This window comes from Eurypyga helias, unplaced genomic scaffold (assembly GCF_000690775.1).
Source record: "Eurypyga helias isolate BGI_N326 unplaced genomic scaffold, ASM69077v1 scaffold13474, whole genome shotgun sequence".
NCBI lineage: Eukaryota > Metazoa > Chordata > Aves > Eurypygiformes > Eurypygidae > Eurypyga > Eurypyga helias.
In genome coordinates, this window is record NW_010244403.1 from 10,473 (window position 1) to 30,389 (window position 19,917).

General features: G+C 42.2%; 1 protein-coding gene across 1 annotated transcript; it reads left to right on the top strand.

Moving 5' to 3' along the window:
• Positions 1-1,562: 1,562 nt before the first annotated feature.
• LOC104508199 (DNA-binding protein Ikaros-like) lies at positions 1,563-7,327 on the top strand (the record flags this gene model as incomplete). The annotated part of the gene is made up of 2 exons (XM_010149740.1): positions 1,563-1,602; positions 7,208-7,327. Coding segments are annotated over exons 1-2 (160 nt in total), but the record flags the coding sequence as incomplete, so codon positions are not given.
• Positions 7,328-19,917: the final 12,590 nt, after the last annotated feature.

Sequence of the window (19,917 nt, forward strand, 5' to 3'; positions counted from 1 at the left end):
TACATGCTCTCTTTCTGCAAATCTGGCATGGGCCTGGTGAGGGAAGCCAGCTTTGGCAAGGGGCAGGGGGGCAGCAGTATATTAGATCTCAGATGTACTGATGATGTTCAGAAGCAATAGCTATTACCATGGCTATTACACTTTCCCACTGAAGCTTGTTGGGTAGGAAGGTTGAAAATATTTTGGGGAAAGAAAACATTGGAAGTTGGGCTAAAGAAGTTAGGATAAGGTTTGAACCTTTTCTGCAGGAACTCAAGCCCCATCCTCCTCTGCTTCCCAGCCTCAAGGAAATGCATCTTCTTTTAATTACAGGAAATGGGGTTGGTGGCCAGGTATCTCAGTTATAAGGAACAGCAAAGGGCCAGCTCCTCTGCTTGGCAGGATGCGAAGCCAGCCACACCAGCTAAAGACGTGACCTAGAGTGCCATGGCTGAAACAAAGAGTTTGCAGGCTTTTTGTCCCCTCCCCACCTGAGGCTCCCTCGGCTGCCCACACCATACTTCAAGGTGGGGACCAGGTTGTGCTGGGACTACCTGCTCCAGCAGCCCATGTATTATCCAAGGGGCCACCAGCTGTCCGCAGCCAACACTCGAGCCCTGGGACCTGCAGGGTACCCTTCTGACTGTAAACCTGAATTTTGTTTCTACCCCACTAACCCTCCACACGCTTCTCCCTGGTGCTTGTGGTCACTGGTCTCTGGCTCCTCGGAAGATGGTGTGTCGCAAGCAGAGGGCAGGAGCTTCCCGGTATCGCTCACCACGCCATGGAGCCAGCCATCTGTCAGCAAAACAGGAAGGCACGGGTTCCCTTTCCCTCCTGGGCTCGTTTCACTATTTTTGGGAGCTGTACTTCTCCCCTGCGCAGCGCCGGGCTGGTGCGGTCTGAAGGAAGGGCTCCTGGGCGAGCGAGGGGCCAAAGCCTGGAGCTGCTGCTCTGCCCATCTGCCGCGGCTGGAGGTGTATTCATTATTAATGGAGGTAGTGGCGGTTGCTGCTCAGATATGCAGCCCTGCCTGGGTAAATGAGACATTCTTCAGCAAATTGCTTCGTTTTTTGATTGCTGATTGTACGCGTGTCACCAAGCTGACTCAAGGTTCATCGATGCATGCTCAGTAAATTAGAAAGAACATAACTATGGATCAACCAAGAGAATGAATTCTGTGCCTACAATGACCCAGGGCCATTTAATTTTCTGCTTAATTTTGTTGCAGTCAGTTTGCATTTTGGGTTATTATGCAGTAGGAAATTAACAATAAATAACAAATTTGGTCCTCCTGTGCTTGTAATGATATTTTTATAAATCTTTGTAATGCTGTTTTTAAAAGGATCAAGGTCTGCTCCAGTCTGATACTCCAGCAAGTATGCAGGGAGGAAATAAAGAGAAAAATACATTATTCTTCCTAGATAATCTTATAGTTAAATAGCAAAAGGCTCTTTTTATTTTTTTCTTTCCCCTTCTTTCTCCTTCTGTGTGTGTGTGTGGGGCTGGGTTTTTCTTTTTCTGTGTGTGTTATTTTGCATTAACTTAAGGCTCTTCCTCTCTTCTCAGATAACTCGAGGAAAATGGAAACAGATGAGGCTCAAGATATGTCCCAGGTTTCAGGTGAGGTCCCTAACAAATACTTCTACAGAGAAAATCCTAAATTCCAGTTCATCTTTCTAGCCCTGTACAATGTTTTTCTTGTTGTCAATAAAATTGCTTTGGGTCTTTTTTAAAACCAGAGTGGGAATTGAGATATAATTAATGATATCACTTGATATCAAGCCCAACAGTGCATGGATTTTTTAAAAGGAACTGAGTAAATAAAGAAGTCAAGGGAATATAAAAGCATAAATGTAATTTTGCATTAAACCTGTGGTAGCGTATCCCTGAAGCATGGTCAGGTGCATATTTACACTCTTTATTCTGGGAGCAAAATTCTGATTGTTACAAAATAAATATACAACAAAGTTCACCAGGTGGGAGGGGGCAAATAGTAATTAAAAGCAAACACACTGTATTTACCACATAGGGTTATTTGGCTTTTCCCAGAGCATTGAATTTTACTTATAAACATAAAAAAAAAAAAAAGAAAAGAAAAAAAGAAAGGAATAAAAAAAAAGAGCGATTGACATCGATTGACATGAGACTTTAGGCTTGTAACTGTTTTTGTCCAAGATAGTAATATTTTTTTTAAATTTTAAACAGCAGAGAAGTTAGGCTTCTAAAATTTGCCTTGTAGTGGAAGGATAGGATTTTTCAGTCTTAACCCACATTGCTATTGCTATGAGGAGTTTTTTTTCTTTGCTTCCTTGGAAATTGGTTCCTTAAAAAATTGGCTTAGCAAGATAACACGTATTCATACTGTTGTGCCTTCACAGTTGAAAAAGGTCAGGTTAGTCTCTTTCCTAGCTTCCCTAAGATGTTGACAGCTGCGACGGTTAACGGCTTTCAGTTTTCACTTTTAGTGTTCAGCCAGGAGCACGACAGCCCCATCCCCGCTCCCAGCAGGTACCTGGGCGTGTGGCTCTTTCTCAAGAGGCAGCTCTTGGGTACTGCTGGCTCAGTCATAGGTCTGGGTACAGGGTGGGTGGCTAGGTCGCTAGGTTTTCCCAAAACATATGAACACAATTTTCTTTCCCTTTTTTAACTCTTCCTTTCTAAAATGTTGAGGAGTTTTCTCCAAAATTGGAGTCCAGAACTCTGTGTCATCTGAAAATTAAAATCAAAGCCATTTGCTGTCTGAAAGATCAACAATATAATAACCCTTCATGCCAACAGAAGATTATTAATTGTGTTTAGCATAGGGAAGTTACTCCTAGTCAGCCCTGTGGAGGCAGGTTGCACTCCCCTCCTCAGGTAACAATTTTTAAATTGGATATACCTGCATATCGGTGTTCTGTCACGTGCTGAAACAATTTGTAAGTGAAATAAATCCTGTCCTATACATGCTGTGCTTGGAGCATGTCTGGCCCTAGCAGAAAAAGCAGTGGGATTTTAATATCCATTTTGCAGACAAAGCACTGTGGATCTGCTGGGAGCAGTGAGAGGCACAGAGATTTGAGCCCAGCTCCCTTGCCTGCTGCAGAAACCCTTTTCTTCTTGTGTGAGCTCATGAGGGCAGGAGCACTGCCCTTCACTTCCTCTGCAGCAGCGCAGGCTCCACTGGGTATCCACACCTAAGCTTTGTGATGGTCTTTACAATGGCACTAACTTGAGCTCCACACCTGCCACCTCTGACCAGGGCACTGCTTTTTTTCCTTTTGATGTGGGGAGGAGCAGTGTGGGAAATGCTGCCTTGAGCCAAGGATCTCGGGATTAGACATTAGAAGGTCATGTGCTTTGCCTTCCTTGTGGTCTGCCGCTCCCCTCGAGAGAGAAGATTTGCAAGAAACTTTAGCGTTTTGAATGTTTGTGTATATGTAAATATAAACTTAATATATGTATATCTATGTATATAATTTGTAGCTCAAAGTTTTTCAGGATTTGAGCCACTACAGTACTTTCCTGTGCTCTTTAGCTTTTCTAGCAAATCATGCTGATGAGAATACTACTCTGCTGTGATGAGAGAAGGCTCCCTTAATTAAAAAGTAAAATATATCAGTGTAAGAGGAATTTTACCTCCAATAAAAGGCAGACCTACAAAAACAGGTTACAGAAAAAAAAAAACAAAAACCAAACCTGTTTTGAACTCTTCCTGCTGTTCCCGTCACCAAGCATCTGGTACTTTCTGTGAGCAGAGGCTGTGGGTTGTTGGCCAGTTGTTCACAAATCCAGCTAAAGAAAGGACTTGCTAGTTTACTTTCATTTATGATCTGAGTTATGCGCGAACTCAGCCTTCTGGAAACAGGAGTTTGTCAGAATAGGTTCCACAAATATTGGCTCTTTAAGGTCTTACTAGACCTGAAAAGTAGAGGATCTGAAGGTACACAGTTGTTGACTAGTTCTTTCTCAGAGGTTGGTGAATCCATAAAGGAGTTTTCCTCCTCTTCTCCTCCTCCTGGGTTTCTACATGCTTCTAGGATGCTTCCTTGCATGATAAAGGAACTCTGCTATGTACTGGGAACCAGTTGGACAATTGTATAGTTTCAGGTGTGTGAGATTATCTTGTCAGCTGAAAACCACACTTATTTTTTCCTCCTGCTCTATGAGTAATGCTCGTCAGGTGTAGCTTACCCTCTGAGCCTATGGAACTAGATGACTTGATTCACCAGCACGTGAACCAAGTGGTTGTGTTTTTTAAAAATAAATTAAAAATTAGAATTAGTTTGGGGTGTTTCTTTGGGTGGTTTAGGTTTTGGCTTTTTTTAACCCAGAAATAAAATAGGTCTCTAGAAACAATCTTTTCAGCTTAAAAGCAGGCTTTTGTAGCCATGTGCTTTATGCAGCTGTAGCTGACTCAGGTGTGTCTGGGGCAAGCTGGGCCAAGAGAGTATAAAACTAGCATGAGTGAGCCAAACCCTGCATGCATTCCCACTTCTGGGAATCCAGGCATGGCTGGCTCCTAGAGGAACTGAAATACTGTGTGACTAGCGCGGAGTTCACACTTTTTATTTTTCTCCTGAAAGTGATATTTCATGAGACAAGCAGTTGCAGTTCTGAAATGAGGAGAGAGCTGACATACATTTAACCAAATGGTATCCGGCACCCATACAAGAGAGTCAGAAAACACAGATAATATCTCACTTAACAAGCAGTATTTTTCCTGCCTTTTTTTCTTTTTCTCTTCTTTTTTTTTTTTCCTCAGTTCTAGACCCTAAGAGTTAAGGAAGGCAAAAAAAACAGTGCAAATATTTCCACATCTAACATAAAAAGATCCCCTAGCACCAGTCAGGCTGTGCTGTGCTCTGCCAAAGCATGAAGGAGAGTTTTGCATTTGATGTTCTTGCTAGGTCCCGGGAAGCTGGAAATGAGTGTGTCCTGGGCTGGTGTCTCCTAACTGAGAGCCTGGCTCCCATCCCAGAGCACCTCTCATCACTGGAGGTTTGAGGTTCTACTATCAAAAAAGGGACATGGATTGGGTTGTGACCCTCATCTGGAAGAATGTGTATATTGATTTTCTTGCATAACTTCTCCAGTGGCTCTAGTGTTTCCATAGGAAACAACCCTCAGGTATTGAATACAGACAACATTGCTTTGAGAAAGGATAGAGAATGAGATTTCTGTAAGAAATCCTGCCTTAGCTCCAGCAGCACCATCCTGGCATGAGCTGGCATGAACTGAATTGTTCTCAGAACTGAATGGAGATGTTAAAGAAACACCAGGCTAAGACCTTTGGTAGGAATAAAGGATGCATAAAACATTACTGGGCTGGCCAGTTTGTTCCCTTCCTCTCTTTTCTCATGTCTTTAACTATATTGCTAGGGCAGACATGAGGAAATTCAAGCAGGGAGAAGTTGAGGGTCTTACCAGGCACAGGTTAGGCACTTCTCTGGCAATTTTCATGTAGAAATAGCAGTGTTTGGAAATCTGAGACTATCATCTTTCAGAGCTTCAGGATGAATCGGGAGAATGTGTGATACAGCCTGCCGTTGAAGTTATCTCCATTTCTGACTTAAACAAGGGCACTGTGAATCAGGGACAGTGCCAGAAACAGAGCTTCAACTCTAGAGCTCCCTTGTCCTTTTTGTTTGATGTATCTGGTGGGTCTTTAGAAAACTTAAAAAAAAAAAAAGAAAAAAAGAAAGACACCCCTGCACCCCAAGATTAGATTGCATTGTTTATGTTTCACATATTATTTTTGAGGAAAAAACATATAAAATGGGAAAAGAGGAAATCTATGGTACTTTGCTCTGCTATGTGACATTTTTATAATTTACCCCAGTACTTGCCACTAGGTGTGGTTTGGGGTTTTTTTAGCTCCATCCCTTTGTCCAGTTACTGTTCTGGACATGTCTGTTAGAAATTAAATGGGAAACTGTTTCCTCCTTTTCTCTACCTCTTTACCATTTCCCAATTCATTGGCAAAAAGGATGTTGGTGAGATTGTATGTCTGTAAGATTACCACGCAGTAGTGAACTTACCATGGTGTAACAATTTAGATGTAGTTAAGGCATGAAATACAAATATCGTGCTCTAGAATCCAAGACGCAGAGCTCAACAAACACATCTATTTTAAATCCACTATTTTTACCCTGCCTTTTTGCATGCAGGGATTTCTCGATCATGTGTAACAGGAAGAAATCAAATTATATTAAATGAGTCATTAAAGCCAAATTTACTAGGTTTTCTTAACTGCAGTCATCTGCAAAGAGGGAAGTGTACCAGATCAGCTTCTGCCCTACCAAGTCCATGAGGCCAGTCTGATTCATGCCACCTGGGCAAACAGCTATTAATTTAACAAGAAGATTGATATCTGTTTAGTGAAACAAACAGTTCACCATAAGCTGCAAAAGTACTGATCTACTACCAGGTTCCTATTCCAAAAGACTGCTTTGACTTACCTTCAAAGCATCCTACTTAGCCTACTTATTGTAGGATGCCTAATTACACACTAAGATAATGCTATCTGTTACCTCATAGGTGCAACATTATGTGTTTATATTGGTTTGCAGCCAAAAAAGCCTTCAGGTTTTTAGCGTGAGTGTTCTTCTTAATCTAGACCAAGTCAAAGCATCAGCATCCGTTGTTGTAACTGGGAGCACAATTTGAACCCTGGAAGATGCAGTTTTATCATATTTCCTTAACCTAAATGTAGTGCCAAGAGAGCAGGTTCTGACTGTTGTGGTTTAACCCAGCAGGCAGCTAAACACCACACAGCCCTTCTTCACTCATTCCCTCCTCCCGGTGGGATGGGGGAGCGAACTGAAGGGAAAAAAATAAAAAGGACGATTTGTGGGTTGAGATAAAAGAATTTAATAAGACAGAAAAAGAAGGGAAAATAATAATCATAAAAGAATATGCAAAGTGAGTGATGAACAGTGCAATTGCTGACTGATGCCCAGCTGGTTCCAGAGCCATGGCCCCTGGCCAGCTTTCCCCCTAGTTTATATACTGACCATGACGTCATGTGGTATGGAATATCCCTTTGGCCAGTTTATGTCAGCTTCCTTGTACTGAAAAGAAGCTTCCTCAGCAGGACAGCAGGTTTTGGTCCTAAGAATGTCATGCTTCTAGTAGTGTTTAGAATTTTTGTTAGATTTTTATTTGGTTTTTGGTTCCTGTTATGGTATTATTTGAAAATGAGGCTACGCTGATGACTAACGGATGCTACTTTCTTCACTACTAGGAAAGGAAAGTCCTCCAATTAGTGATGTCCCAGATGATGCAGATGAACCTATGCCTGTACCAGAAGACCTTTCAACTAGTACTGGAGGACAACAGAGTGCTAAGAATGAGAGAGTCTTGGGTAAGATGACGAAGTTCACTATGATAAGAAATAGTAGTATGTCATATAATATGCCAATCATGTTACTGTTGAGTAAGCTGGTATACAAGTAGGTCCTGTGCCTTTTCATCTTGTTCAGCACAGGATTACTCAGGTGATTAGTGATTTCTGTGCAACCTTCTCTTTGGGAAAAGTATTTAAGGACAGCAAGCCTTTTCATCTACAGAGAAGTTATAAAGATCCTACTATTTATCTTATTTCTAAAGGGTGACTGATTATGTTAAATTCTCCCCAGGAAAGATGGCTTTCCTTCTGTGTAGGAAATGGAATTAAATACATGGTTCCAGGTCAAGATTATCTGAAATCAGATTTGATAAAAATTAAGTAAATTTTCAGATATTTTTCTTATTATTTTTATCATTAATTTGAATGCTACCTTGAATGTTATCTGCTATTCAGATTTCTCCAGAAATGCCAGCATTCATATCTTTCAGATTTCAATATCTGATCTTCGTTTATCCCTTCTTATTTTTAACTGGGAGAACTTTAGAGAAAACACTTGAATTTTGTTCTTCTAGGTAGAAGTCCACAATTTATAAAGTCTGTTGGATTAAAATAAATAATTGTCCAGAGATGATTTTGTGAAATGCTGATTCTTCTTAGGGATCCCAGACTCCACAACAGGGACTAGCAATACTGCTGACTACTGCATGCGTCAGCTCACATGTAGTCCATCAAAAAAGACTAGATGATATTGCTTGAGCACATTACTTGTTTACGACAACACCCCCTCCCCCCACCAAAAAAAAACCACCAAAAAAAAAGCACAATGACTCCCAGAATGCTGTGATTAATGCCGTATGTGATAAAAAAGTTTCAGTGGAGGAGTGACTATCAAAATATGTTTGTTTATCCGCAAATAAAAGTATTTCTCATAATGTTCAAATTCCTATTGTAAGAATGAGGATCAGGGTGCAAGACTGTTTACAGAAAGGTTGAGAGTGCCTTTACATGTTTATTGTCTAAGGAAGTCCAATAAAGGAGTGTAGCTGGAAAGGGAGGCACAGAACGCAAAATAAATAAGTGAGGGTAGTACAGCAGGATGGTGTCAGCTTTAGGAATAGACCCTAATCTCAAACATTAGCACTCCAGTAGACAATGCAGCATCTTATGCATCTTCACTTTATTTGCCACTTGATCCCTCTTACCAAAATGTGAGCGTAAAGTTCAGCTCCTACGTGCATTTTGAAATACCTAATGAACAAATTATATTTTAAAAATGCTTTTTAATAATCTGATCACTTACCTGGTGCTTGTTTCTCAGTCCAAAGCTTTTTGGACAAAATCTTACCTTTACTGCTTATGTGTCAACTCAGTAAAATGAGTTAGGCCTCCTTTCCCCCACAGTAATAAAACCTTACAAAACATTTAAGTGTTGATTTAAAAAATAATAATAATGAAAAAAATCCCTTGTTCAAACCCAAATAAACAAACAGGTTTGATTACATTGAATTTACTTGACCTCACAATTATCACAGAACCAGCAAACATGAATTTAATATTTGCTGATATTGTAATGATTCTCCCAAAATTCAATAATATGTCAATATAAAGACAGAAGTTACTGTAGTAAAAGAAGGAGAAAATGTTATCTTTGGTGTCCTAAATATGATAAGTTCCATCAGTTGTTCCCGTTAGTTTTACTTTTTGCACTCAGCTATAAATTACATTTTTCCATGTCCTGACTTCAACATTATTTCTACAGCCACTGACTCTACCCATAGCTCTTTGGATTTGAAGGGTCAGATCTTGTAGGGAGATATCTATCATAGTCAAAAGACAATTCACAGTAGTCTGTTTTATGAATGAACTTAACTGTAGGTATCAACTCTAGGGCTTGCAATGTTTGTCTTTTCTGTAAAGCTGCACACACTTTTCTACTTCTTTTCTTCTACGTCTCCTTTTTCTATCCCTAAACTAACCTTCTGAAAACCATACACTGAAAAAAATTAATTCTCCTTTTTTACAACAAGGGTCTGAACACATGCCCCAAACATATCAGGAGTCAAAGGATTGCAATGCACATTCTGGGTCATCATCACAAGAAAATGTGTTAGGGGTAAACCGATGACTTAGGAGTGGTGTTTGGCCCATATGTTTCCATAGATGTATTAGAGAGGCAGGGGACGGTCTTTCTGTGTAAGGCAGTGTCACGGCAGTGTAGACAGGCTTGGTGTTCAGTGCCATGTTGTCATGTCTTAAGACCTGTTTCTCACCTCTGTTTGTCACCAAAATTAGGTAGAACAGGATGAACTGAAAAAGTAGTTTGAAGAATGATAGATAGGCGGGAGAGTATTGCAAAGACCCACCAATACGATATAGGTCTCCTGGCTGGGAGATAGACTGTGGCCTGTGACAACTGAGAGGCAACACACGTGAGCAGATACGACCAGGCAACAGTTCTTCTCTACATGACTTTCCAAATGTTCCATCTGCTTCCTTAGTCGAAAGCTAATCCCCTACGCACTTTTCTGTATTTCAGCATGATTTACAGTGCGTTCCACTTAATCTGTAATGCCCTGAGAGATCAGCTGCCATATGGCATGAACTGAGGAAAGGTAATTTAAGTCGGACATTTATGGAAGAGGGCTACTAAGCTCTGGAGGACTTTTTTTGCACATGTAGCGTTAGAGAGGTAACAATGGAAATTTCAGGTTTGCTAAATGAGAAGAGTAAGTATTTACCTCATCTTATTAAAATTAGGTGAGAAATCCGTGGTTAATTTTAATCAGCCTGTGAGATAGCAATGTTCAAATGACCATTTTCTTGCTCAGATTTTCAGTAACACTTCATGAAACTTTTCACCCTGGAGTCACAAGTTTAATTACCTTTTTCATCAATTTAGCATTATAAAGGTCAAAGATTAGGGGAAGTAAGTTATTTTTAGAAAAGAAAGATAGGCTCTAGCTCCTCCCCATGTTTTCAAAATGTCCTTTCTTGTTTCTTCCAAACCTAGACTGAGACTCGAATGTGGTGCTATAGACCTGATAGAATCATTTGAAACATTTCTCCTGCTCTGAGAATGAAGGTGTAGTAGACTTCAGAAGTTAAAGTACTCAATTCACTTGCCAGATCTTATTGGGTGCCTTCATATTTCAAGTGTCTCACTTAAAATTTCTAGAGAGGATACAGATTTCACAAGAGAGGCCCAGAGAGGATCATGAAATTAATGCTTTGACTTGTGGCCCCAGATGGAGGCACCCAAGACCTGGGTTGCTTCTGAGTGTTGCAAAAATAATAAGTAGGTGTGAAAAGGTCATTTGTGGAAGTAAAGTCATTAACAGTTTCTAGTAATAACCCCAAGTGGCACAGCAAAGCAGAAACATATTAAAAGACGTGTTCTAGTCATTGCTATGTCTCTTAATTTCCTTGACAGTCTTGCTATGTTCTTAATTTTGTAACTCCCAGAATGCCAGGATGTGTTGAGCAGCTGCTGCTCTGTCCACTAGACCTTCTTCCTTCCTTCCTCTTCTCCACCCCAAATTTCCTCCTCAGGGTGATCTAGCACCTATAACTTTTTTATTATTTTATTTATTTATTCTGCTCCCCCACCTGCTCTACATTTAGTTTCTCTAGAACACAGAGGGAATATTTTCAGCCCAGCAAAGAGCTAGATTTTCACAGCTCTTTAAGGCACTAGAGACTGTGTTTTATTATCTCTCCTAAATATCCTTTTGAAACTTTGATCTAAGTTACTCAGAAATACACGTCCCACTGAAATTCCATTCCATTAAGTATTAGTGCTTTGCAGCCTATTTTGGGTGGGCAGCCCTACTTCCCATGCTAACCTATAACACAGGAGCTGATTTGAAATATCTTCTACTGATTCTTACTGTCTCCATTCAAGTTTCAGCTTAAATATTGTGTGCACCTTTTGTGGATAACCAATACTGAACATCCTGTATGTGGGAGACGGTTGCAATTTAGGGCTGTTTCTGCCCTGGGACCATATCCTAATTCAAGCCATGTGTGGAAGCTAATGATTCATTGAGCTGTAGGTCAGACTCTACTTTATGCAGAAAATGTCATTTGCCTAGAAAGGCAAGCAGTACCTTCCTTTACCCATAACCGCCCATACTGTAGCTGGCCATCAATGGGTTAAAAAAAAAAGAGCCATCTCCCAGTGTTACTGGCCTCAGGAAGTGGCTGTGGGCTCACCATTTCTGCACAGGCAGATGTCTGATGCTGAAGGTGACCATTTAGACTTCCGAAACAGAAGTCAAGGACTTCTCACTGGGAAAAAAAAAAAAAAAAAAAGTGATAACCCCCATAGTCACAGATCACAGTCTGGATCTGGAATATATAGTGTGTACAGACACTCCTCTTTCTGAGAGGAAGAATTTGTGAATTGGGTTGAAACTCTTGGACAACTGATAGAAGATGCCCAAAGTAACAAGTCCAGGTGGTCCTAGACATCAATAGAAGACAGGTGAGATTTATATAAATCTAGAAACTCTCTATTTGTTTAAAATAAAGGACACTAGTATGAGAAGAAACATTAAAAGGATGGAGCTGCTTGACATTTTTTTCCTTCGGTGGGAAATGTCAAGTGACTGATGTTACCTCCCTCCCACAACCCAGTTGTTGAAGCAGAAGCCTGTGTAGCTGCAGAGCCTCGGTGCGTGGCATTGCTAGGAACCTGGCATTGCCTTGGCATACTGGGGTCTCCCCTCCCAGCCATGGCCATTCGCAGGTGGTAGCCTGCACGGGTAGGTAGTTACTGGTGCGGGCTGGTGTCCTCACTCTGAGCTGCTTCAGTGCTTTATTTCCTTAAAAGGAGCTCAACCATTAGCCAGCACAGACAGGAGCATTGCTGAGGGGCCACCAGGCCAACCACAGCAGCTTGCCATTACACAAATCTGCTGCAACTCGCACATAGCTGGGTGGAGGCAGGGTAAAAGTGTGGAAAGGCTGCAGTCGGAGGGGAGGAGGGAGAAAAGCCAAAAGGGGAAGTGCCCCACCCCAGCTTGCAAAATCGGTCCGGTTGCTTGAGACAGGTCCAGTTCACTGCTCCCCAGCACTTCAGTAGGGCAGGGAAAGGGGCTGAGGAAAAAGACTGCCAGAGCCGAACATCTTTGCGTCTTCCTCCACAGTTCAGTGACGATGAAGGCAGTGTGTTGTGTGTGACTAACAAAATGCACGTATGCATGGGGACACATATAGTTCAGAGAGCTAAAGTAACCTGGAGGGCTGTGTAATGTGTTTTACTTGCTCGGGTCTCAGGTGGACATCTCTGCTGCTCAAAGGTTTGAAATTGTGTAAGAGCTGATGAGCTTTTGTAAATAATCGCTGATGCTACCTGGTGTAGCCCTACTGGCTCTGAGAGCAGAGAGAGAATTTGATTCAAGATGCTTTGGGGAGTTTTAAGAATTGTCTTTAACCCTCCATAATAAAACAGGGCTTGAAAGTCCAACTGAGGAGTCTTCTGAAGGAATTGAAAAACTGTAACTAAAATATTTTAGGAACTTTTAAAAATAGGGAAGTCGGGAATCTCCCCTCTTGTTTGGTCCAAAGCCCATACTTCTAGTCCTAAAGTACCAGTCCCCAGTATTGCATGCTCTGAGACTCCGCCAGTATTACTTACCTGCTTTTAAGGGGAATACTTGAGTGAGGTGCAGAAGACAGAATCACTAAGGTTGGAAAAGACCTATAAGACCATCTAGTCCAACCACCAACCCAACACTACCATACCCACTAGACCGTGTCCTCAAGCGACATGTCTACACGTTCCTTGAACACCTCCAGGGATACAGGGATAGTGAATCCACCACTTCCCTGGGCAGCCGGGTCAAGTGCCTGACCACTCTTTCTGTGAAGAAGTTTCAGTAAAGAAGACTCAGGTATATGGGGCCATTGGGAAGCTGAGGAATCAGCTGCCTGAGAGCAGCTCTGCTCAAGGTAATGATTTAGGACTTAGCAAAACGTGCACAAATTTTCCCAGGGCCAGTGGAAAACAGCCCTCTTAGTGAAGGCAAATTCCTTCATTAAATTTATAAATTCTCGCTGCAAGTAATAGGGGGTGAACATTTTCAAAACAAACTTGGGAGTAGTTTCTCGAAGGGAGGGTGAGCCAGTCTGGAAAGGAGAGCTGCCCACAGCCCCTGCGCAGGCTGCGCTGGCTTTGCACGGCCACCTCAGCCTTGCAAAGCCAGGGAAGAGCCACTGCGTCAGCAGGCACGTGAAAATTTGCCCTCTGATGCAACTAGAGCGCATGATAAAAATCAAATCCTTGAGAAAAGAATGGATCATAAAAGGGACTTGTACTTTTCCCAGTGATTTCTATTTAGTTTTGCAAGGAATTTTTTCACTCCGGGCCCGTTTTGTAGAAGTATGGTTTCTGTTGCCATTGTGTGCCAACGTGATGTTGCAGTGGGTGGTGAAGCTACAGGTTTTTTCCCTTGTTTCTCCAAAGCTGTTGAGCTTGTGGAGCTATGGCCAGTTTCATGAGTGCCTGCTGGATGCTGCTGTGTTTTCAGAGGGGACCATCCGTGCAAAAGCCATGGAAAGCTTGGGAGCTGTGCAAGTTTTGTTTCTTCAGCGTTGAGGAGGCGGCGAGCGTTGTTTGAACTGGAGAGATGCAGTGTGTTTAGCTGTGTGGCTTTTAGGTACGGATACTGAGCCTGCTGATCTAATCTGCAGTTAGAGGAAGTTGTCTTTATCTGAGCAGAAGAGATGTGCCTCAGAGATAAGCCCCATTCTTGCTCAGGAGTTTAAAATTATCTAGCAGGATCTCAGCCGTGGCTGCAGAAGCACAGGGCTCTGGCTGGAAGGGGGGCATATTTTAAGCTGTGGAGGACCTCTATAACTGCAGCTTGCTAAACCTCAAGTTATTTTAAGGGAATGACTCTGCTTCAAAAGGCTGGATGGACCTCTTATATTCGTCTTATTTCTTGCTTGCTCTTTGTTGTAAGCTTCCTTTTTCCCTAGAGCAAGTTCTCGTTCAACCCAAATGCTCTTCAGGAGCTTTTCCTGAGGGAAAAGCTTAACAGCAGGACTGACACACAGTATAGGGACCACCTGCCTCTACAGCAGTGCCTCTTCAGACCAAGCTGCTGTTTTGGTTTTTGTTCAGCCTCTCCTCACATTTCTGTAATTTCAGCTTCTGCTATGGTGCCTCCCTGGGAAGAGACAGTTTCTGGGTACAGAGGACCTGCATTGATGTTCTCCCCAGGCTCTGTCCCACAGCAAAATGTGCAAACACAGTGTCACTGTGGCTGCATCCCTGCATCAGAGATTTGCAGGGAAGGTTTTACAGCATGGCTGTGCCACCACAGGTTTCCCTGGTGAAGAACAAGTCCTTTTTGGTGAAGAGTGGGGGATAGACAGAGCTGCGTTTTGGAGCTGTAGTCCTAAAACCAGGAGCAAACACCACTTGTTGCAGGACAGAGATTTGTCCCTGAACCTTTCCCACTGAGGTTTTGTGAAGCCTCAGAAGATTGTCTCTCTGGAAAAAGCTCTGCCCCACGTGTAGTAAGTAGGTACGTCAGAGCAGCCAGTGCAGGCTCACCCTCACCCTGACATTTATGGTGAAGAAGCGTGACCAAAACAAGCTGTTAACTTGTGAGGTGGAGCAGCTAGCATGCACATGCGGGGAGCGCCATTCCTAGTAAAGTAACCCATCTGGGCATGCTCCTCTTTCTTTAGTTTTCACACATTGTTAAGTTAGGGATACTGCTTAGTTCTTGTATCCACTGCAGTTTAGGGACATATTTCCCAGAAGCCTTTGGGTGTCTTTGTTATAGGCATAAGAAGAGATCCCAAGAAGGTATCTAAGCTATTGTTCCATCATCAGCCATAGTAACACCACAGATACCAACTGGGATTTTTGGAAGTGAATAACTCCTAATGTTTCAGTGTAAATAAGATTTCAACCTGAACATGCCAAAATCAATGCCTAAAAATGGGATTAAGAACCCCATTGAAGGTTTGCAGAGAATTAGTAAATGCAGAGCAAACACAAAATCACTTTCAATTTCCAACTAAAACAGGGCTGACCCAAAAAGAAAAGTTAAGGTCCATGTTTTGCTCTTTGGTTTTCACCTTCCATTTTCCCTTTTTCTCCTTCTCAAAGACGGTCCAAAATTATCTTGTTTAAGAAGTGTAACAAATGTAGCAAAAATGGAGAAATGTGACAGGATGAATTGACTTCCACTCTTCCAAGCCACATATTTTAAAGAGAACACATAGTTTAAAGAAGAAAAAAAAAAAAAAAAGAAGAGACTGAAGGAGAACTTTCACATAAGCCAGGTTTTTTTACCCTGGAAATGTTACTTCTGAGGAAGTGGCTTTTAACAGAGTTTTCAGTAACTTCTAGATTATTTTATGGAAGGACTTAAAAACTTACCTGCTCCCTGACCCCTCCTTTAAAAAAAAAAAAAAAAAGACAGCTTTGAAAGGAATTGCTAATTCCTTCATACAACAGAGAGCATCTGCACATGATTTTGCCCTCCCTGCTGATTAAGTAACGTAACAGAAATGTTTAATGCAATGGAAAGGTGGGTTTTAACTAAAGTTGGAGACACTTTCAGCTTGTGTTGCAATTAATAGAAGAGGAAATATTCATTCTCCAAATTTCATCATTTAAAAGCATCCTGTATTTGTAAGAAGCAGTGATCAGCCAGTATCCCCGCTATAGATTTGAACTTCCCAAATCTTTGGTGGTTTTTGTCTAAGCTAAGAGCTCTGCACTGTGATTTTTAACAACACTCTAGGCTTTTTCTGGGAGGGAGATCAGTCGCTGCCCATTCACAATGCTGTGCACCTCAGCATTATGTGGACTGAGTTATTGAGCCTGTTTTTTTCCTGCTGTGAATATGTGTTGCAATGCTCGGAAGTGGTGGCAGTGGTTGGTGTTGAAGCGAGATGGTTTCATTAGCGTCAAAATGGTGACTGCCAGCTAGGGAACACTGCCGTTTCTGCACCCCTCATGCTGCACCTAGGTTTTGGAGAGATCTCTCTGAGTCTTTCCATACGAAAATATATTTCCAGGGGAGAACAACACATGCACATATAGAATTCACCATGTTATATTTACTTGCCTTATTGTGGGGTGGACTGAGACCCACTGCTTGGGTTTTGTGCCCAGATTTGCAAAGGGAAAGAAACATCTGCGTAGCCAAGGGAAGTGTCAAATTGTCCACAATCCCAACCCCAGCTGGCTGTATTCACAATCCAGGCTGTGAAAGTCTCTGTCCCTCCTCAGCACCCCTTCTGGTTTCCCCAGACTGAAGCCATGAGCGAAGAGGTGAGACCATCCCTTCTGCACTGACATGGCACCGTCCTTTCCAAACTGGGTTTTATCCTTTTTCGGCCCAGAATCCAAATCAGTTTGTAACTGGTGCCTCCAGTCGCTAGACACTGGAGGGGTGGTGGGGGAGCCCTGATGGCCAGCGTGGTCGCTGGGACTTTGTTTGCTGCAGGTGTGGACCTACAACAATTTATCTAGAAGTCAAATGGGAACTAGGCTTTTCTGGGGACGGGTTGAGCTTCCTGCCCATTTGTCCACATAATAGCAAGTAGAAATAAAAATGAGAAATTGTAATTATGCTAGCAAAAGGCTTCAGTGGTTTTGAAGCCCAGCACATGTAAAAGGCAAGGAAAGAGTAATGGTTATAAGGCATTACCTCCGGTGTAGCAGCACATTTGTTTTATCTTACCACCACATTGCTAGTAGATCCTAGTAAAATTGGTATCCTATCATGGGCTTGTTGTGGTGTTAAGCAGAATTTTTTTCTCCTTGCAAAACAGACTAGAGAAGTCTGATATTGTTTATTCTGTAATTACACATTAATGAGTTTGTACATTTGCTATACAGTGTAGCCATTGCTAATAAGCTCTTTCCTGTGTGCCATGAAAGAGACCAATTTATACAATGCGTGATTTAGCCTTTGGTATTAAGAAAACAAAAAATATTTTTCCTTTCTAAAACTTTTTGTAATTAATTTCTTCTCTTTAATACTCCCTTTGAAGTTTGAAATGGCAATGTGTTTCCCAGTCAACAGGAGTCATTAATTCCATATTCTCTTTTACATGTGTAAATGCACACCTATACACACATGTGCATACAGAGGTATGTCTGTCAGTACACATAAAATTATATGCCTGCAAAATCAAATTCCTATGTGTGTGTCTGTGTAAAAAAGCTAAAAAGCAGCACACATATGCAAAAGAGCATTTATCTTGAGAGCTCAGCTTTTCTTCCCCTCTTAAAAAGAATGAAAAGACCCATCAAGCATACATTGCAAAATAAATGCATGTCAAATTTTTTTTTCAAACCTAAAAGAGGAAAAGGTTAGTTCCTGCTACTTTGTCTGTATCCCTATAAGAAACCTAAGTGTAAATTCCATTTGGGAAGTGGGCAGCAGCTGAGGAAGACACACTTTTACCCATTGTGGCTTTTGCAGTCTCTGTAGAGCTGCCGGACCAAGGCGTCTGCAAAGACAGACAGGGTCATGGTACTAGAAGGACCACCAAGGAGTTCACGAAGGTGGGGGGAGCTAGGGAAAGGGGAGAGACACACACCCCTCTCAGTCCTCACCTGAGGCAATGCCCTGGAGAGGCTCTCCTGCCTGCTGCTGCTGGCTCAGCAGTGGAGGGGTACACAGGCTCCTGGGATCCTCCCCCACAGTTTGTAAGTGCTGTTCCTTCCCACGTTTGGATGTTTTATTCGTTCAGTTTCTTACAGTATTATTCTGGTGAAGTCTGTAATGCAGAGTGAGGGATACGTTGATGAAATGGATTTTCCAGAAGCTTCTTTTACATTCCTATACCAAATGCAGGATTGCACAGTGAAGCTTTGGGGGACATACGGTCCTCACAGCAGAGGGATAGATGGCTGATATATTGCAATACTCTAATGGAAAATGCAGATATAATAACTTGTATCTGTCATTTGAGCAACAGCTTTCCACCAAAGCTGATGCATCCCTAACGATAACTGTCTTAGAGATGTTTCAGTAGCTAACTGAGCTAACGAATACAAAAGCACAATTAAAAGAACCAGTGTAACAGATGTAGCGATGGACCTTTCTGCCCTCCCATCCCAGAAAGCAACAGTGATATTCAGGGAATCTCCTTACGCACACCTCGGGGAGCTACAGCTGAGTCCAAAATAGAGCCCCTCACAAAGGCCAGGCTACTTGAGCAAAATGCAGTCCACAGCCTTCCTGTGTGAGAACTGGTGTTTGCTGTGCAATAGTGGGTTTTTTCACCCCTCTTTTTTGCCTTCAGTGGGACAGAGCACAAATAGCTGTATTAGTTGCATACTTCCTGAGAACACAGTGATCCACACATTCTGGGCTGCGGGTTGTGTTTTTCACATTCAGGCATAGGATGGGAGTTCATCAGATAGCAATGGGGAGCTCTAGCAAATAGCACGTTTTCATCAGCAGAAACAGATTTTACAAGACTTACTGGGAAGGTTTGCCGCAGCAGGCCACGGTCCTGCCCTACTAACAGCTGCTGCACATTCATTTGATAAAAAGGATGACAACAGAAAATGAAACTTTCAACGTTCTCTCTGCGAACACTTGAGAAGCGTGTTGCCTCAAAAGCATGAGCCCGTGCTCACATCAGCTTCCTTGGGACTGACTCCATGGTGCCTTTGAGGTAAAGGAGTTTGAAGCTGTGGACGAGCTTTGTTTCATTTGTCCTGGTGGAAAGGAAGGCTCTTGGCACTGCTCTGGTGCAAGTGACAATCCTGATGTCTGATAGTTTTCCAGAGTCCAAGGGCCTGCCATTAGGAAACTGGGATCACTGGGATTTGAGTGCCTTACATGCTCAGAAATATTCAGCCAGCAGATTTTGCCTTTTTGTGTTGGACAAGATAGAAGCAACTTTCCTTGCTCCTTTGGAGCTCTGCCCCAAATGAACAAAGCATCTTTCACCAGTCCCATATTTTTGTCTCTGGTTGCTGACCAGTTTCCCAGGTAAGGGTTGATTTTTCTGAAGATTAAATCTGCACGCTTGCTGCAGCCTCTGACAAACTTGTCTGGCCGTGACCTGGTTCAGCCTTTATAACCCATAGCCCAAGCCGTATTTCCAGACATATGTGTTCCTAGGTGTTGGAGTTAGCAGGACTTCATTTCCTTTCCTGACCTCACAGAGTGTAACACAGCCATGGCACAGGTATCAAAGATTACCTTGGCTGATAAGAAATAGCAAATTCTGTAGAGCTGCTTTGCATTTTAACGTGGAAGATTTTTCACACTTTCCATTTGCCTCACTCCAGCTAGACAGTCTGCGGGTTAGTATGAAATGCAGGTGCGTTATGAATCCTGGATTGAGTAGTACTGATGCACCCTCTCTGGCTTGGTAGCAACACGGAGTTGTAACTTGGTAGTTCATGGGAAAGAATAAGGTTTCCTAATGTGTAATAGCATATTAGGACACACATTTGGGTGTTCCTATGCTTAGGATCCTTCGTGTTTGGTAAAAATGCAATGCAATGTCTGTTCCTTCCAATATTTGGAAAGCACTTTAAACATAAACTGGCCAAATGCCTTAAAAAGTGACAAAAGGTTTCCTCCAATAGGCACTTACACTGTCCAGGA